This window comes from Epinephelus fuscoguttatus, linkage group LG3 (genome assembly GCF_011397635.1).
Source record: "Epinephelus fuscoguttatus linkage group LG3, E.fuscoguttatus.final_Chr_v1".
In the NCBI taxonomy this organism is placed as follows: Eukaryota; Metazoa; Chordata; class Actinopteri; order Perciformes; family Serranidae; genus Epinephelus; species Epinephelus fuscoguttatus.
In genome coordinates this window covers 44,855,082-44,871,009 of record NC_064754.1, presented here as the reverse complement: position 1 = coordinate 44,871,009, position 15,928 = coordinate 44,855,082, and the positions used below count along the sequence as shown (strand labels likewise).

The following is a 15,928-nucleotide window of genomic DNA, read 5'->3' as shown; positions in this document are numbered from 1 at the left end:
CCATAATGGGAAGAGTATGTGTCTATCGCATGTTAAAGTGTATAAGCTGTGATGAATAATATCATTGGTGCATTGAGCTGCTTTGTATGTGGATCTTTCTAAAGCAACTGATTCAGTGAACCACAGACTACTCCTGAACAAGCCAAGGAATGCTGGTTCCTGTCCTGAAGCTGTACACTGATTCCAAAATGATTTTGTAGATTGCACTCAGTGCGTTTATGCAAAAGACCACAAATCGGAATTTCCTGAGAAAACTAATGTCTGGTACACACTGCACGAAATTTCTGTCAGTTCTGACAGTCACTATGTCACATTAGGTGATTGTGGAGTCATAAAATCGTGCCGTGATTTCGCCAACAGACATGACACACTACACGATGGGCCACACCAATCAACCCTGGTCATCTTTCACGACGTGTGTGATGTCATCAGGTTATTCTTGTCCTATTTTTATTACTTTTACTACTATTTCAGTCACTGTGTCTGTTCATGTGCCAGCCGAAATGTTGTTGTAGTAATGTAAAAAAGCACCAGCAGGTGGCAGGAGCTACATTTGAAGTACCGTACACAAACATACAAGTCACTGAATCCTCCACAATAAGTTCCTGCAGATGTTTTACAATAAAAGCCTATTCAGAAAATGAAAGGATTCTCTCAACTGAAGTTATAAGGGGCTTTTGATTTTAAACACATACAGAAAGTGTTGAGTTTGAAATGCATTAACTTTATCAAGGCAAACGGAAGCGGATAAAAAATAAAAATATAAAAATACAGAGGGAATAATAAATAACAGCCCGTTTATAATGTAGTCTGTTTCAAATAAAGCTGGTACCCTCTGCAGTTGTGGTAAGTAAAAGCCCCGCCACTATTTTTTGACTTTCTTACTTATGTCTATCCATTATGGAGAAATAACATTGTTTGCTAGCTTGACGCTAATGGCAGTACTCACTGGGTTGATAAAGTGCCTCTGCTGTTTCATGTCTGCATTTTCTCATTTTCTCCTTTTTACTCTGTGTGGTAACATCCCTAGAGGAAATATGTAAAATATCTAAAATGCTGGGGTGTTGTTGTCATACATTTGTCCACGGCAGCAGATCACTCTGTGTTCCTATTGGTCAAAGTGACGGCTGGGACAGGAGAAGTTGTGGGAGACAAAAAGAAAATCAAACATTCTAGACTTTCTGTTGGAACATCAAGAGGCATCCCAAATGTGGCGTTGGTTGTCATTAACTATGACATACTACACCAGATGAAACGATGGATTATCGGGTACGACACTCATTGTCGTTCGCGATCCATGTCGACACCATACATTGCTGCGTCGGGCTAGAATGGGGCTGATATCGTGGAGTGTGTACCAGGCATAAAGGTATCTCCCAGGGTTCCATCTTGGGGCCTATTTTGTTTTCTGTTCTTATAAATGATTTGTGTAAAGACATTTAAGCAACATTCATTTATATGCAGATGACACTGTCATTTACATGCATGCTCCCTCCATAATGCAGGCGGCACAAGAGCATTTCAGTCAACACAAACTGCTCTGCTAAATTTTAAATTGATTTTAAATTCTCAGAAAACAAAGTTCATGGTCTTGCTCACAGTTGCTTGATGATATTTGCACTTTTAATTCCGATGGTAAATCCCTTGAAAGAGTGCCCTCAAACAAGTACTTTTGTATATGGATAGATAACATGCTTTCATTTACTGTACATATTGCTACTCTAGTTAGGAAGCTTACAGTCAAGATTGGCTTTTATTTTAGAAATACATCTTTTACTTTCAGTGCTAAGAAAAAAAATTGTGGAAGTTAGTTTTCGGTCTGTGATTGATTATGGTGACAAAGTGTAAGTGCATGCACCCTCCTCCATTTTATGTAGCCCTGATTCAGTATACCATGCATCTCTACATTCTATTACGAATGTAACGTCCCTCACTGACTGCATTCTTTATAATTTGGTGGGTTGGACGTCACTGACCACTCACAGACAACAGCACTAGTATATTTTTTTTCTATAAAGTAATACTGGGCAAACTTCGGACCTACCTCTGCAACCTGCTGTGTGTCAGCTCTGATAATTACCAGCTACCCTCCTCCAAGAGGTTGCTTTCTAATGTACCCTAGGTTTTAACAGATCTGGTAAAAAGTGCATTTTCCTACTATGCACTGTAAGCATGGAACAATCTTGAAAAAGATCTAAAATTAGATACACCTATACCCATTGCTGAATTTAAGGGTATCATAAAGGATGTGATGATAGAGATGTGCTTGTTTTTCTCAAGAGGCCACTGTGTTTGAATAGCTGTTGTTTTATTGTGGATTTTTGAATCATATGTTGCATTTTAATGTGTTTTGATTGGCTGCTACCTTGGTCAGGTCTGTGTTGTAAAAGAGATTTTCTATCACAATGGGACACCTCGGTTAAATAAAGGCAATAATAATGATAATAACAATAATAATAATAATAATAATAATAACAATGATCTGGGCTCCATGTAACCAAAAAATCCAAAAGCGGTTCCACAGCTTCAGTTTTTAATGTCGCTGCCCTTCACACTTTTTCTGTAAAATGCTTTGGAGCTCGATTTCATTTTGGAAAATTTGGATCTCTTTAGACTGACACACCACACAACAGTCACTGAACTTCCACAAACAGAACTTATTTGATTGCATACATTCCAAAAAGATGTATCCATCTAATGAACTTTAAGCTGAATGTTCTAATATGCTCTTTGTCTAGCACTCACTTGTGCTATCAAGATCAAGGTTAAATACATATCGGTTGGTGGAGCTTTATACTAGAAGGTCACATACCTGCAGATACTGTATCATTAAAATGAACATGTGCTACTGTATAAGGCAGTGTAACTCACCAAACTGAGGAAAACTAAACAGAGCTGGATAACATCAGTGTACGCCACCGAATAGAGGCCTCCTAACAATGTGTAGATAATGGCCACAGCCGATGAGATCCAAACAGAATAGACATAGGGCAAGTCCAGAATCACGCTCATAGTTGATCCTGTTAGACAAACCCACAAACAGTAATGGAAATGCTTCGTTTGCCTCCACTAATTGATTTTTTTTTTGTATTGCATTATTAGATAGGTATAAATGTTTACCTAAGCTTAGCAGAGTGCAGGACACCCACAGCACATCCACCAGCAGAGAAGGCAGCACTAGAGCACCACTCAGTATTTTGCCATACTTTATCTGGAATGGGTCCATCATGGTGACATACTCCTTATCCCTCATTGGCTTGGCAAAGAAAAGACCACCTTTTGCATTGGATGAGATATTAAAGTTTATACTGTATTTACACTGTGTAATTCAGGATCAGTACAGCTTTTTGCCTTTATAGTGTGTGACATGTCTTACCTATTATGAAAGACACTGCGTAATACACAGGCATAAGAGCCCATATTAAGCCCATTTTAGGAGAGTACACCGCCTCAGCAATACCCAGGATAAAACCACCTCCGACCCACGTTGCTGCAGAAAAATGACACACAGACACACACACACACTTAAAGTAGAATATACTGTAGTATGTATACTGTATGTGCACAGTTGCAAGTGTTAGTATACAGCAGCCGAAATGCTGCAGAGAGCAGATGATGTGTACTGTCCCTTTGAGGTTCAGCAGTCACCACGTTTTCTATTTATACTGGTGGGAAATAGTTTGTGGAAAAAACAATGACCCACTCAGTAACCACGTCTGCATTTATACATAAAGAAGTGAAGTAAATAAAGTAAAATGAAGTAAATAAAATTGTGTCCCTTTGTTTTGCAGATTGCCTTTACTTTGTTGGATTCGTTTGACACAATCGATCATTCCCTATGTCTTCAGAAATGTGAACGCTATGATATGAGTTAAGAAGTTATTTAAATAACAGGTGTCAATGTGTAAAAATGAATTATACTGAATCGCATCTTCGAGGAGTAACCTGTGGTGTTCCACAAGATTCGGTATTAGGACCTAAGTTATTCATTCATTCATTCATTCATCTTCTAACCGCTTCATCCTCTTGAGGGTCGCGGGGGGGCTGGAGCCTATCCCAGCTGACATTGGGCGAGAGGCAGGGTACACCCTGGACAGGTCGCCAGACTATCGCAGAGACAGACAACCATTCACGCTCACATTCACACCTACAGACAATTTAGAGTTATCAATTAACGTAGTCCCCAACCTGCATGTCTTTGGACTGTGGGAAGAAGCCGGAGTGCCTGGGGAGAACCCACGCTGGCACCCTCTTGCTGTGAGGCGAGAGTGCTAACCACCACACCACCGTGCCGCCCCTAAGTTATTCAATTCAATTCAATTCAATTCAATTCAAAGAACTTTATTTTTCCGTTAGGAACTTCGTCTGTGAAGAGCGATAGTGCATATTAAACAAAATAAATACAAATAGATAAATACAAATGTTAAAAAGTTAAAAATACAAATACAAATGTTAAAAGGAGAGAAGAACAAACACACACCCACAAGCATACATATTAGATCAAATCAGCTGTTATTCATTAGTCTGATGAATGAGGGTACAAAGCTGGACATGGCTCTCTTTGTTTTAAAAGCAAGAGATCTGTACCTTAGACCTGAGGGTCTAATACATACAATAATGTATTTATACATTATTGAAATAATATTTGTGCAGTATCTAATATGTTGAAATTTGTAACGTTTGCATACGACACAAATTTATTTTCATCAGATGAGGACACAAAAGAGTTATTAAAATCAGTAGAAAGGGAACTGATCATGTTGACAAAAATGGTTTGCTGTTAATAAGTTATCACTAAATAAATATTAAACAAAATTTATGGTGTTTAGGGGTATTAGGGCTAATTGTGAAGTGAAACTGATTTTTAAATTAAAGAGTGTATGAAACAAAATTTGGGAGTGATTTTAGATCACAAACTATGTTGGGAATCACACATAGAACATATTAAATGGAAATTATTAAATGTATGTTTATATGTTACACTCTTGATCCCCTATAACTGGGTGTTTTTAATGGTTTTTCTCCAGTCATTACAATTATTGTGTCATGTTCTGCTTCTCTGTCGCTCCCTCCATGCTAGACTTGACTACGTACAAGGCAGAGCACCCACTCACCTTGTCTGGGTTGGTTGTGGTGGTGCCGTCCAGGACTTTTAGAGTGGTGACATTAAGAATCAGGGAAGCTTTTCCAGTGGTGACAGGAGAACCCTTTCAGTGTTTTGAGGGGAGGCTGGTTGCCTCCTGTAGGTAGTGAGGTGGGGAATTACATTAGAGAGTGAGCCAGCTGCCTTTGCTTCCTGGCCAGGTACAGTGGTCAGCCCCCCACCACCTGCAGCTTCACTGATGCATTGGATTTCGCCTCCAACCTGGTTTAATATTTGAGATTTGCTGAATCAGCATTTCTCTGCTATGTCCCAAAAAGCTCTTTTGATTTAATTACTTCTAATGCCATTCCAAGCATGTTAAAGTTTATGCATTAGAGCAAGGTGTGCACAGAAATACAAGACAAAATGTGTCCCGGACAGTACATTTTCTTTTACACTATAGAAAATTAATACAACAATTTTGCTATGGAAATTTTACGGGGAATTATGGTTATATTACAGTGTTTATTTAGTATTGCTATAGTGTTGTATTACCACTCTTGACCACCTTTTCTATTGTGTCTTGATGCAGAGGGAATTGGACGATCTGGATGCAAAAGGGGGTTGGCTGTAACTCACGCAAGCAAATGCACATGACTAAGAAGAGTCACTAAGAAGGTGTAAGCAACAAAACTACTTGGTAAGGTCGGTGTTTGTCACATGAGTCGACTTGTGACTTTTAAGGGGTCAGCAGTTGAGGGTTAGGAAAAGGTTGTGTTTGACTTCAGTGACATCAGTACACTAAGTTGACTAATGAACAACAAGTGACTGACTGACTAAGTTATTTTCACATGGGACACAAACACCAGTCTCCTGGGTCAAAGACCTGTACTAGACTGGTTTAGTACTGTAGTACAATTTTTGAGGTACTTTTACTGTACTGAAATATTTCCATTTATTGCCACTTTATAGTTCACTATATTTTAGAAACAAATGTGATTTTTTACTTGTATTGTACACTTAGATGTAAAATATAAATCAACTAATGAACAGTGTTAATTTCGTTGACAGAAACTTTAACTAACGTTTTTTAGCGGAGCAAGCAGCCACTGGCCGCCAGACTTCAAGTCTGTTAATCCCTACAGGATCCACTCAAATCTTGTCTCGGGGTGGCTGATGCTGTTTAGTTAAGTTTTAATCTGCAACTCAGAGACATGAGTTAAAACCTCCAGATTAACATGTTACAGATTAAAAAAGAATTCAGGCTTCATTTAAGTTATTTCTCTGCTTCTTCACAGTGAGATCGATAAATCAGAGTTTAGCATGAACCTGGGTACAGTTGTCTCCAGTTGTCTCAGATTAGTTATTTGTGGTGTCAAAGTTTTTGAGAGCATAAATAGAGAGATGCTGAGCTTTTCAAATCATGATCAGTAAGTGTGTGCTTATAAATCACCCCTTAAATGTATCAAACACTGATGAAGAAATGACAGTTTGTAAGTGTGTAGAAATGATTTGTAGTTGGAGCAAAAAATTGTCGAAATGAAATTTTTATACAACCTGTCACCTTGATTCTAATTTCTGATACATTAATTAATGAATTAATGGACTAAAACATTTTGAATTTTGGTCGACTAAAACTAGACTGAAACTATGAGGGATAAAAATGATTAAAATGTGACTAAAACTAATAACCATTTTCATCTCAAGGCTCAGACTAAATCTAAAATAGCTGTCAAATTAATACTGCTAATGAATATGATGTATTATTATTAGGGCCAGATGGATTTATCGGACGGCCGATTTAATCGGCCGATTATAGCCATTAGAGAATAATCGGCAATCGGCCAAAAGTTGGCCGATTGACGCCTATGTTAACACTTATATTTTCATCACTATTAAAATGCAAGGAATATGGTGTTTTACTTAGAAATGATGTCCTTGTGTTACCTTTTGCACTATAACCTACTTCTGTTAAACTGGCAATAATAAGAACTCTGGTACTATGAACATACATGTGAATGTCTTAATTCATATAGACTTTGCATGATTATTTTATTTCCCAGAGGTTTACTGCCTTTTTGCACATTATATTTTTGATTTATTTTGTGTTCAAATTGTTCATATGCTGCTTGTTCCATACAATTTCTGATAATAAAAGTATTTGAAAATAGTAAAATGTTCTTCCTTCAATTTATATCTTTGTAACGAGTGTTTGAACTATATTTAAGCCATCAAAAGCAGGTATTTCCGGGATTTTTAAATTGAAAAACGTAAAAATTTAATCTGCCAATATATTGGTTATCAGATTTTTTTATTCCATAATATCGACATCGGCATCGGCCCCAAAAAATCCATATCGGTCGGGCCCTAATTATTATTGTAGATTTAGTTATCCAGCAGTGTATTAGATCATCAATATTAGTTCCACCTTTACCAGCATGAATTAACCAAATGTTACTTTTGGTATTTTACTCATACGTCTGTAGTTTCACTTATGTTAGATTTTGAACACAGGACTTCTGGTTTTAACAGTATGTTTACATTGTGGTATGGCTACTTTTTCTTAAGTTGAAAACCAAAATGTGTGGAAAAAACTCAGCACACCCAAAAACAACAGGTGCGTAGGAGAGAGGCTGCAACCCCAAAATATATAAAAATCAAAAAAGGCTCCTACACACTGCCTCACTCTCTTATTTTCATTTTATTTAATTAACGTTGATACGTCTCAATTCCATAATCCCATCCTTGATTCTGTTAGCACAGAAACTACCAATGCTGCCATCAGGCTTTTGCTGGCACGTTGCCTCCAGGCCTTACAACATTTTTTGGGGGAAACCCTGTGTAGCAGTCAGTCCCACACTGATTCATATCACACAACCACCCATAATGAAAATAGTGTGATGCATCCGGCATGCGTCTCGCATGATGCATCTGTGTCTTGAATTATGAAATCAAAATTGATAAATTGTGCAAGCCCGTGTCAGCCTGCACTCTAGTGCACTAATGAACAAATTATTCCACATTAACTTTATCAGCTCAAACCAGCTGCTACATGATGTGCCACACATCACTACTTGCTGCTATGATATAATTACTATTATATCTACTACTACTACTTATTATACTTTTTTTCTACTGTTATTAGGAGAAAACAAACTTCTTTAGGTCACAAGATAATTAACCTGTAATGAGGAAAACAGCTTTGTTATTCCAAGACAATAGGTTTGACACTGGCAGACTTGACATTGAAATAACAAGATTAAAAAGTAACTGCAACCAGGGCACCTCCCACCATGTCCTGCCAGCAAAATAACAAATAACTAATACAAAGACGTGATACCGGTCTGGGTTGGATGAGTTTCTCAACCCCACAAAACAATTTACCAGTCATGGTGCAAATCCCAACCAGCAAGTTGATATTTCTGTCTCCAAGCAGCACCACTTCAGTCTTGCCTCCATGGCTTTTCCTCTCAGCCTTCTTGGACTTTTGGGCAGCCCACACCCCTGTCCCCAAAATCAGGACATAGAACAGTGCCACTGCAATCACACCGGGGATGTTAAGAGCCATGGTGGTCAACCACTATGGAGCACAGTGATAAGTAGATGGACTGACTGGATAATAAATTCAGATACTGTGCATGGGCCAAGAGTGAGAAAGAACAAAGGTCACACTTTTGGAGGCGCTACTGAGTTCAACTAAAGTGGCTATATTGTTGGTGCGGTCACTGAAAGTTCAGCTAGGCAAGCAAAGAGACAAAGTTCACTTGTCCAAAACCAAGATTTATTTCTCATTGGTTAGCGAACATGATGTAAACTCTCAATTCCTGGAAGTCCCAGCCTTTGGAAGAATCCCCTTACATAAAGTCATGGCAACACACAACTCGCTCTTGGCAATTTCACAATTGTGTGTTTGTTTTTCTTTTTTTTCTCATGTTCACTGCTTCACTTCTGTTTATTAAGCTAGTTGAAAAGGAATTTGTCCTCTCACGTTTTTTCAGCTGTTTTTTTAGGTAATTTTCTTTCAATAAAAACTATTGCTTTTATTGATTCTAGTATACAGTTATTATTACCACTGAGCTTTACATCACCCACATCTGAACTTGTCCTTTCTTTGCCTCTACTTGACTATATACTAGACTAAAACTTGCTGCAGTCACCCTGATACTCACATAATCTTGACTTGATCCTGACTCCCCCAGTAACTACCAGCCCATTTCCAACCTGTCCTTCCTGTCAAAAGTTCTGGAGAGAATTGTTGCTGCTTAACTTAAATCCCACCTTGAATCAAGTAACCTCTATAAGCCTTTTCAGCCTAGTTTCCATGCTAAATACAGCACTGAGACTGCCCTGATTAAAGTCAACAATGATCTGCTGTAATCCTCAGACTGTGGTTTCATCACCATCCACATCCTTCTCGACCTCAGTACTGCTTTTGATACCATTAACTATTCCACTGTCATCACACAACTCAAATCCATCCTTGGCATTACTGTCACTGCCCTCTCCTGATTCCAGTCCTTTCTCTCTGACAGACATCAGATAATCTCTTCATCAACAAGTCTCTGTCACCCATGGTGTCCCCAAAGGTTCACCTGCCTGCCTCATGCCAACTAATCTCCAAAACAGCCTTCTTTCAAATCCGTAACATTGCCTGCCTCCGACCCTCTCTGTCACCCTCTGCTGCTGAAACACTCATCCATACACTTGTCACACTCAGGCTTGACAAACACTGTCCTCACTTAACTTCAGTATGTACAGAATTCTGCAGCCTGCCTACTTACCAGAACCCGCTCATGTGACAACAACACCCCAGCCCTCCACCTCCTCCACTTGCTGCGAGTTAAACACAAGATAAACTTTAAGATTCTTCTCATCACCTTTAAAGCCCTTAACAATCTAGCTCCTCCATATCTCTCAGCCAGCTTCAAACATTGTACCTTATTGAAATTAGGCGTGATTATGATAGCTGATGTTGTTTATGACAGAAACACCATAAAATATCACCAAATAAAGCCATATGAAACATGAAAGTTGTGATCCCACTTTCTAGGCGGTATATCTCAGCCAAAAATAGTGGTAGGAGTGAGACTCTTACCTTTTATAAACCAGCTACGTGTCCGCTAACAGATCCGCATGAGATCACGAGTAATCCTTTAACTTTTCCCCTTGAAAAATGGCATGACATGGCTTGTCACCACTCATCGCGATTTTGGACTTCTTGTGTTTAGGCTGCTGTGGTGTGAAATCCATAAGAAATAAAAGAAAAACGATGCCGGATTCAGGAAGCTCTTGGCTTCCTGAATCCGGTGATACCAAACATCACGTGGTTTGATGATGTAGTGCGCCTGTGAGACGCCATTTAACAGAGGAGGGAGGGAGCATGGACGCCGGCGTCCAAGGGGAGTTAAAGAGGTGAAATCCACCATTTCAGACTTGCCTACACTACTCTATGTAAAGCATCTTTAAGGACTTTGAGTACCGAAAAGCAGTATATAAGTGTGATGTATTATGTTATTGTGATTATTGCATTATGTAGCATGCTTATACTGCTAATGTTACTAAAATAATACTAGCCTATATGTTTTAATGACAGCTTGATATGATCATAGGGTCTACCTCTCTTGGCTATTGTCTCTCTGCATAAACTTTAATTTTACTCCTCTTTGTCCACATCCTGTTAGACGTTCCTGATTTTACATCCATCCTACTACATTCTACTAAATCAACATTCAGTGGTCATAAGACACATTGGGAACTTGTATTAGTCAAAATGAATGGAAGTAGGTCAGAGACCAAAGGATAGTGACACAGTATGTTTGCATAGAGACTATCTGCATGCTTGCAGTGTATGTTGCAGCTTACACAACACATGAATCAGGGGTTGAGAGCTTTCTAGCCAAAAGAGGTATTAAATTCACCTCCTTTGTATAGAGGTAGCAACTGAAGCTTTAAAAGTTTCAAATTCTGAACATCCATCCATCCATCTTCTAACCGCTTCATCCTCTTGAGGGTTGCGGGGGGGCTGGAGCCTATCCCAGCTGACATCGGGCGAGAGGCAGGGTACACCCTGGACAGGTCGCCAGACTATCACAGGGCTGACACATAGAGACAGACAACCATTCACGCTCACATTCACACCTACAGACAATTTAGAGTTATCAGTTAACCTAGTCCCCAATCTGCATGTCTTTGGACTGTGGGAGGAAGCCGGAGTGCCCGGAGAAAACCCACGCTGACACGGGGAGAACATGCAAGCTCCGCACAGAAGGGCTCCCACACCCGGGATCGAACCAGGAACCCTCTTGCCGCCCAAAACACCACCGTGCCGCCCAAAATCTGAACGTATAAAAACCAAAACAATACATGGCTACTGTCAGTATAGGAGAGTGAGACTTAAAACTTGAAACTCACCATTTCCGTCTTATCCAGTCAACCTGTGTTTGGAAGTTTTTTAGAAGTTTGCTCATCTTTCTTGATTTCCTGTGACCCTTCCTCTCCTTGTCTGTACACCTCCTCTCTTCTTTCTTCTCATCTGTACCTTCCTGAGGACTGTCCATGCCCCCTCTCTGTCTATTATGGTAAAAAAAAGACAGTCATTATATGAAATGATAAGTATTTTATAACAATTAACTGTGGTGTCAAGTACCGATGCTTTGTCATGTCACTCAGCATGTGGTATTGACGCCAATGGCATCCTTTAATGTCTCTATGGTAAGCACCAGGCTTTAACCTACATGCAGTGTGACCGGTCCTTGGCAATACTTGATGCTGAGAGCGACTGATGTAGCATAAAGAGTGAGACAGTTCGTGAAGAGTGAAAAGGTGGGGAGTTGGATGGGTCATACAAAACAGGACATTTACTCAGGAGAACAGCGTTCATGTCTTGTGTAAAACCAAAGGTCAGTGTTGTTCTAACATAGTGTTATGCAATTTATGTGCATTCGAGTGCCTATGTGAGTAATGTCACGTACTTACCTCACATTACATTACGTGTCACACATAGTCATTTTAACCAAAACATAATCTTTTTTCTAAACCTATCCAAGTAACTTTGCTGCCTAAACCTAACCACAACATTAATCAGGTGTTAGAATGTGTTTCAGCTGATTGTCACATAGATGCACTAAAGGGTGCCCTGTGCATTGCTAAGAGGGAGGGGCGTGAAAAAAACAACAAAACATTACAAACTGTAAAGTGTCACAACCGCTGTCAAACTTTCAGAGGCACACCAGGCTCTCTCTGACCTGACACTGAAGCCATAGGTCGCACAGTGTTTTTCCCTCAGCTGATGCTGAAGCTGGCAGAGGTCAGGATCCCGTGCTCCCTCTCTTATTTGATGCTAACACTACTGCTGTGTCTGGGTGTAGCTCATTCTTCCTCTTGATTACTGTCTTTACAGTCAGGTAGTCCTGTTTCATCCTCATCAACCTCGCTGTTGCCTTCCAAGTCTCACTGACAGGTTCTAATGTATATGACAAAGAAAAGTTTGGACCAGAAAAGATTTTTTTCCCTACACAAATGCATCACATCATGATCCTATGCAAGTGTAGGAGAGATAGTATAATGTAGTTATAGTAACAACGTAACCTTGTAAAATCTCTGCAGAAATCGTCACAGTCCCATGACAGCATGGAGACATTTTTTTGTCACAATATTGCAAAATACTGGCTATCACTGGCTAGCTTGTATTATGACAAACAGTGCTAACATAGCCAACAGTGACACAGTCCAGATATATTCTATTACAGTAAGAATAAAAAATTGACAGTCAGGAAGATTTCTGTTGTGTTCACATGGAATCAGGTGGATGGTAGATGGCAAACAGAAAACACCCAAAGATTTCGACATACTTACGGTACCAGAGTGCATATCAAAGCATCAAAATAGAGCTAAAGTGATCCCTTTGGACCCCTGACAGAGATCCAGGCTAAGACCCAAATGCCTTCAAATCCTAGAAACACCCCTGTATACATGTGCAGTAGAGATGCAAATCTTACAGATATATCCGCGACATCTGCAGATAGGTGGGCCACTAAAAATTAACATTGTAATTTATTTCGGGTGGATTGCGGGTGGATTTGTCAGTTATATTAGTATTTAATAACCTTTATTTATGTAAATGGGAGGGGACTGCACACTCCGTAAAACAGGGCACAAGAGGACTTGACTTACTTCAAAGACTTTTATTACTGCAACAGAGCAAACAATATTAGGTTAGAGTAATTTTTACATTAGAAATGTGACCACATTCGAAAGTAGCCTATAATCTTTAATTGTTTAAGTCAAGAAATTGCACCTATATGAAAAGCGACTGAGCACGAATGGCTGGACATAATTTAAATGTAAATACAATAACTTAATGTTTGGCGAGGGTTAGGTGTGGGTGCGGGTCTCTAAATTTTAGAAGATAATAACGTTGCGTGGGTGGCGGGTGGATGATTGATGAGTGCACAAGGATTCGGGTGCGCTCAAACGCCATCCGCACATCTCTAATGTGCAGGGTGGCTGACTGGCACCTAACCTCTTGTCATTTTGCAAATATGGCCCCAGGGCAAAGCAAGTTAAGTATCTCTGGTGTAAAAGAAACAGACAGGGGTCAGTGTTGGTGAATGATAGCAAATGCTACAGGCTCAAAACCTTGATTGCTGTCATGACTTGTGTGTGTAATAGTTAGCAATACTGTACAGGTTAACGTTACTTATATATGTTACAGTATTTTACAGTATTTTTTTTACAGTATTGCCTGCCATCCGTGCCACCACAGCGGACACCAAGAACATAGAAGCAGATCAAGAGACAGACCTGCCCCACTCTCTTTGTGTTACTGATTATGTCACTGCATTGCCTATTTCTCATCTGTAATGTTTTTAAAAAATATTTTAGTGCTGTGTTTAGTGGTAAAAGAAAGAATTCATGAACAAGAAGTGGGTGCCATACTGTTTCCTGCACAATGAAAACAGAAAAACAGAAAAACTGAGGCAGTGCTGACCAAATATAAAACAAGATTCTGTTACGTGACATGAGAAAACCAGTTTATTGTGTTAGTCTGTCTAAAATCGTACTAAACCGAATTTCTCAAAGTCAGATTGACACACCTAGATGATGCAATCGGGAGTATAATTACTTCTGTATCCAGTCAATCAGACCAAAATTGGCCAAAACGCTCTGCACATGCTCCACAGTTTCTACTTCGGGCTTTGACTCGGAAGTCGAACGGCATTAAATGCATAACAAAAGAAAAAGCTGGTAAAAACTTGGCGAAATCTACATCCAGAGCCATGCATTTTCGGACGGACGAAGTGTACAGAGCTGTGTGGTTGCCCACCATGGTACCAGTTTGCTGCTAGCTAACCGTAGCTAACTTGTTTGTCGATTGTTTGGTCTGTGACATAATAGGTCAACCAGAAAAAGGTCCAATACTAACAAGCTGAAGGGGGCCATATGGCCACCTATCATAGCAAAGTCGGACATACTTCAGTCAATAAATCGATTCCCCTCCTGTGCTCGTTCGTATACTGGGACACTGAGTTGCCTATTTCTCGCCTCAAATGTTTTCAGAAACATGTTTTAGCTTACCGTTGAACTGTAACAGACTGAGATTGTTTCTTTCCAGCCAGCTGCCATTGTGTCAAATGGACGTGTTTGCATGTCACCCTCCAGTGGGAGCATCTATTGGTCCGGTGCAGCGCAGTACATTCTGGTAGTTGTAGGTTGTCTACCTCTTAAACAAAAGTGTTCTTTTCCTCTGTTTTCTCTGGTTCTGTAGCACCATTTTCAGAAATATTTGCATCCTTCCACTGCATAGATTGTCACAACTTCTCCTCCATGACACTGCCTGTGACGTCAGTGAGAGGGTGTGTGAGCTTTTATTTTTTTGTCAGTGAAGTGTGCTTGGTGTGTTTTGGTTTTGCCTGCACATGCCATTCAAATTCAGTTTGCCGTGTCACAGTGGCCTATCACAGGTTCAGATCAACAGTGGCTCCTCTCTCCTCGATGCTGACAGTAACGTTGAGTTGCTCTGCAGGTTATAGACTCCCTCCGCTGGTGGCACTTAGGTGGCAGTAATGTCCTTTCTTTTTTACCACAAAAAGTCTATGTTTTAGTTGGAACTCAAATGCGTGACTTATCTGAAGTGTATAATCAGTAGCTTATTTCCATGCTTCAACCTTGCCATGGTTTAAAGAAAACAGTCTCTCAAACTCATGTCACACAACTCTTTTTGCTCTAGTTCCCATCACCCCTCTCCTGCCTTTTCTCTTTTTTTCCATCTGAAAACTTACAAACCCAAGTTTAATTAACACAAACGGCTCTGACAAAAGTCTCAAATAGTCAAAACAATGAATCATTTTAAGTTTAACTTTCAAAAACTCAACAATCCCAAACTTGTCAGAGCTCTTTGAGTTAAAAAGATAAAGTAAGTGGACATAACTAAATGGGGCTGTGATGTTTTACAGTGTATTGCTTCATGTAATTACTTTAGTAATTGTCCAGATTGTCTGCATTTTCTCCATGTTTGAGGGTGACATGTAACATGTGGTTGTGAGTTACATTTCAGAGGACAACAAAAAGCTAAAATATTAAAACTTTTAATGGCAATGCTGTCTCAATGTGTCATGGTATGTGACGTATTGTCCTATTTTAACACCAGCCACCAGGGGCCACGAGGGCCATGGCCTCTGCCAGCCAAGCCAATACTTTATCAATACACGTGATCAGCATGTAAAAAGCCATATTTCAAGCCACTCTGTTGTTGAAATATGATTCTCTCATTCACCGCTATTATGATTTATGATCGCGGCCGGTCGACACAAGCACATCGCGCTCGCAAGGCTAACAGCAAACTGT

At 39.7% G+C, this 15,928-nt stretch overlaps 1 protein-coding gene across 3 annotated transcripts in view; it reads right to left on the bottom strand.

Moving 5' to 3' along the window:
* LOC125886562 (high-affinity choline transporter 1-like) overlaps window positions 1–15,928 on the bottom strand; it is a 43,027-nt gene that overhangs the window by 17,334 nt on the left and 9,765 nt on the right. Inside the window, exons 1-4 of one of the 3 annotated variants that reach the window (XM_049572868.1) lie at window positions 11,495–11,522; window positions 3,377–3,490; window positions 3,121–3,276; window positions 2,872–3,020 (exon numbers count right to left, since the gene is read on the bottom strand). In XM_049572868.1, coding sequence (XP_049428825.1) covers window positions 2,872–3,020; window positions 3,121–3,276; window positions 3,377–3,431 — 360 coding nt within the window. In that variant the 5' untranslated portion in view covers window positions 3,432–3,490; window positions 11,495–11,522. Of the gene's footprint in view, window positions 1–2,871; window positions 3,021–3,120; window positions 3,277–3,376; window positions 3,491–8,467; window positions 9,594–11,494; window positions 11,523–15,928 lie in introns of those variants that run through there. The other 2 variants (XM_049572867.1, XM_049572869.1) reach the window with 2 other exon arrangements.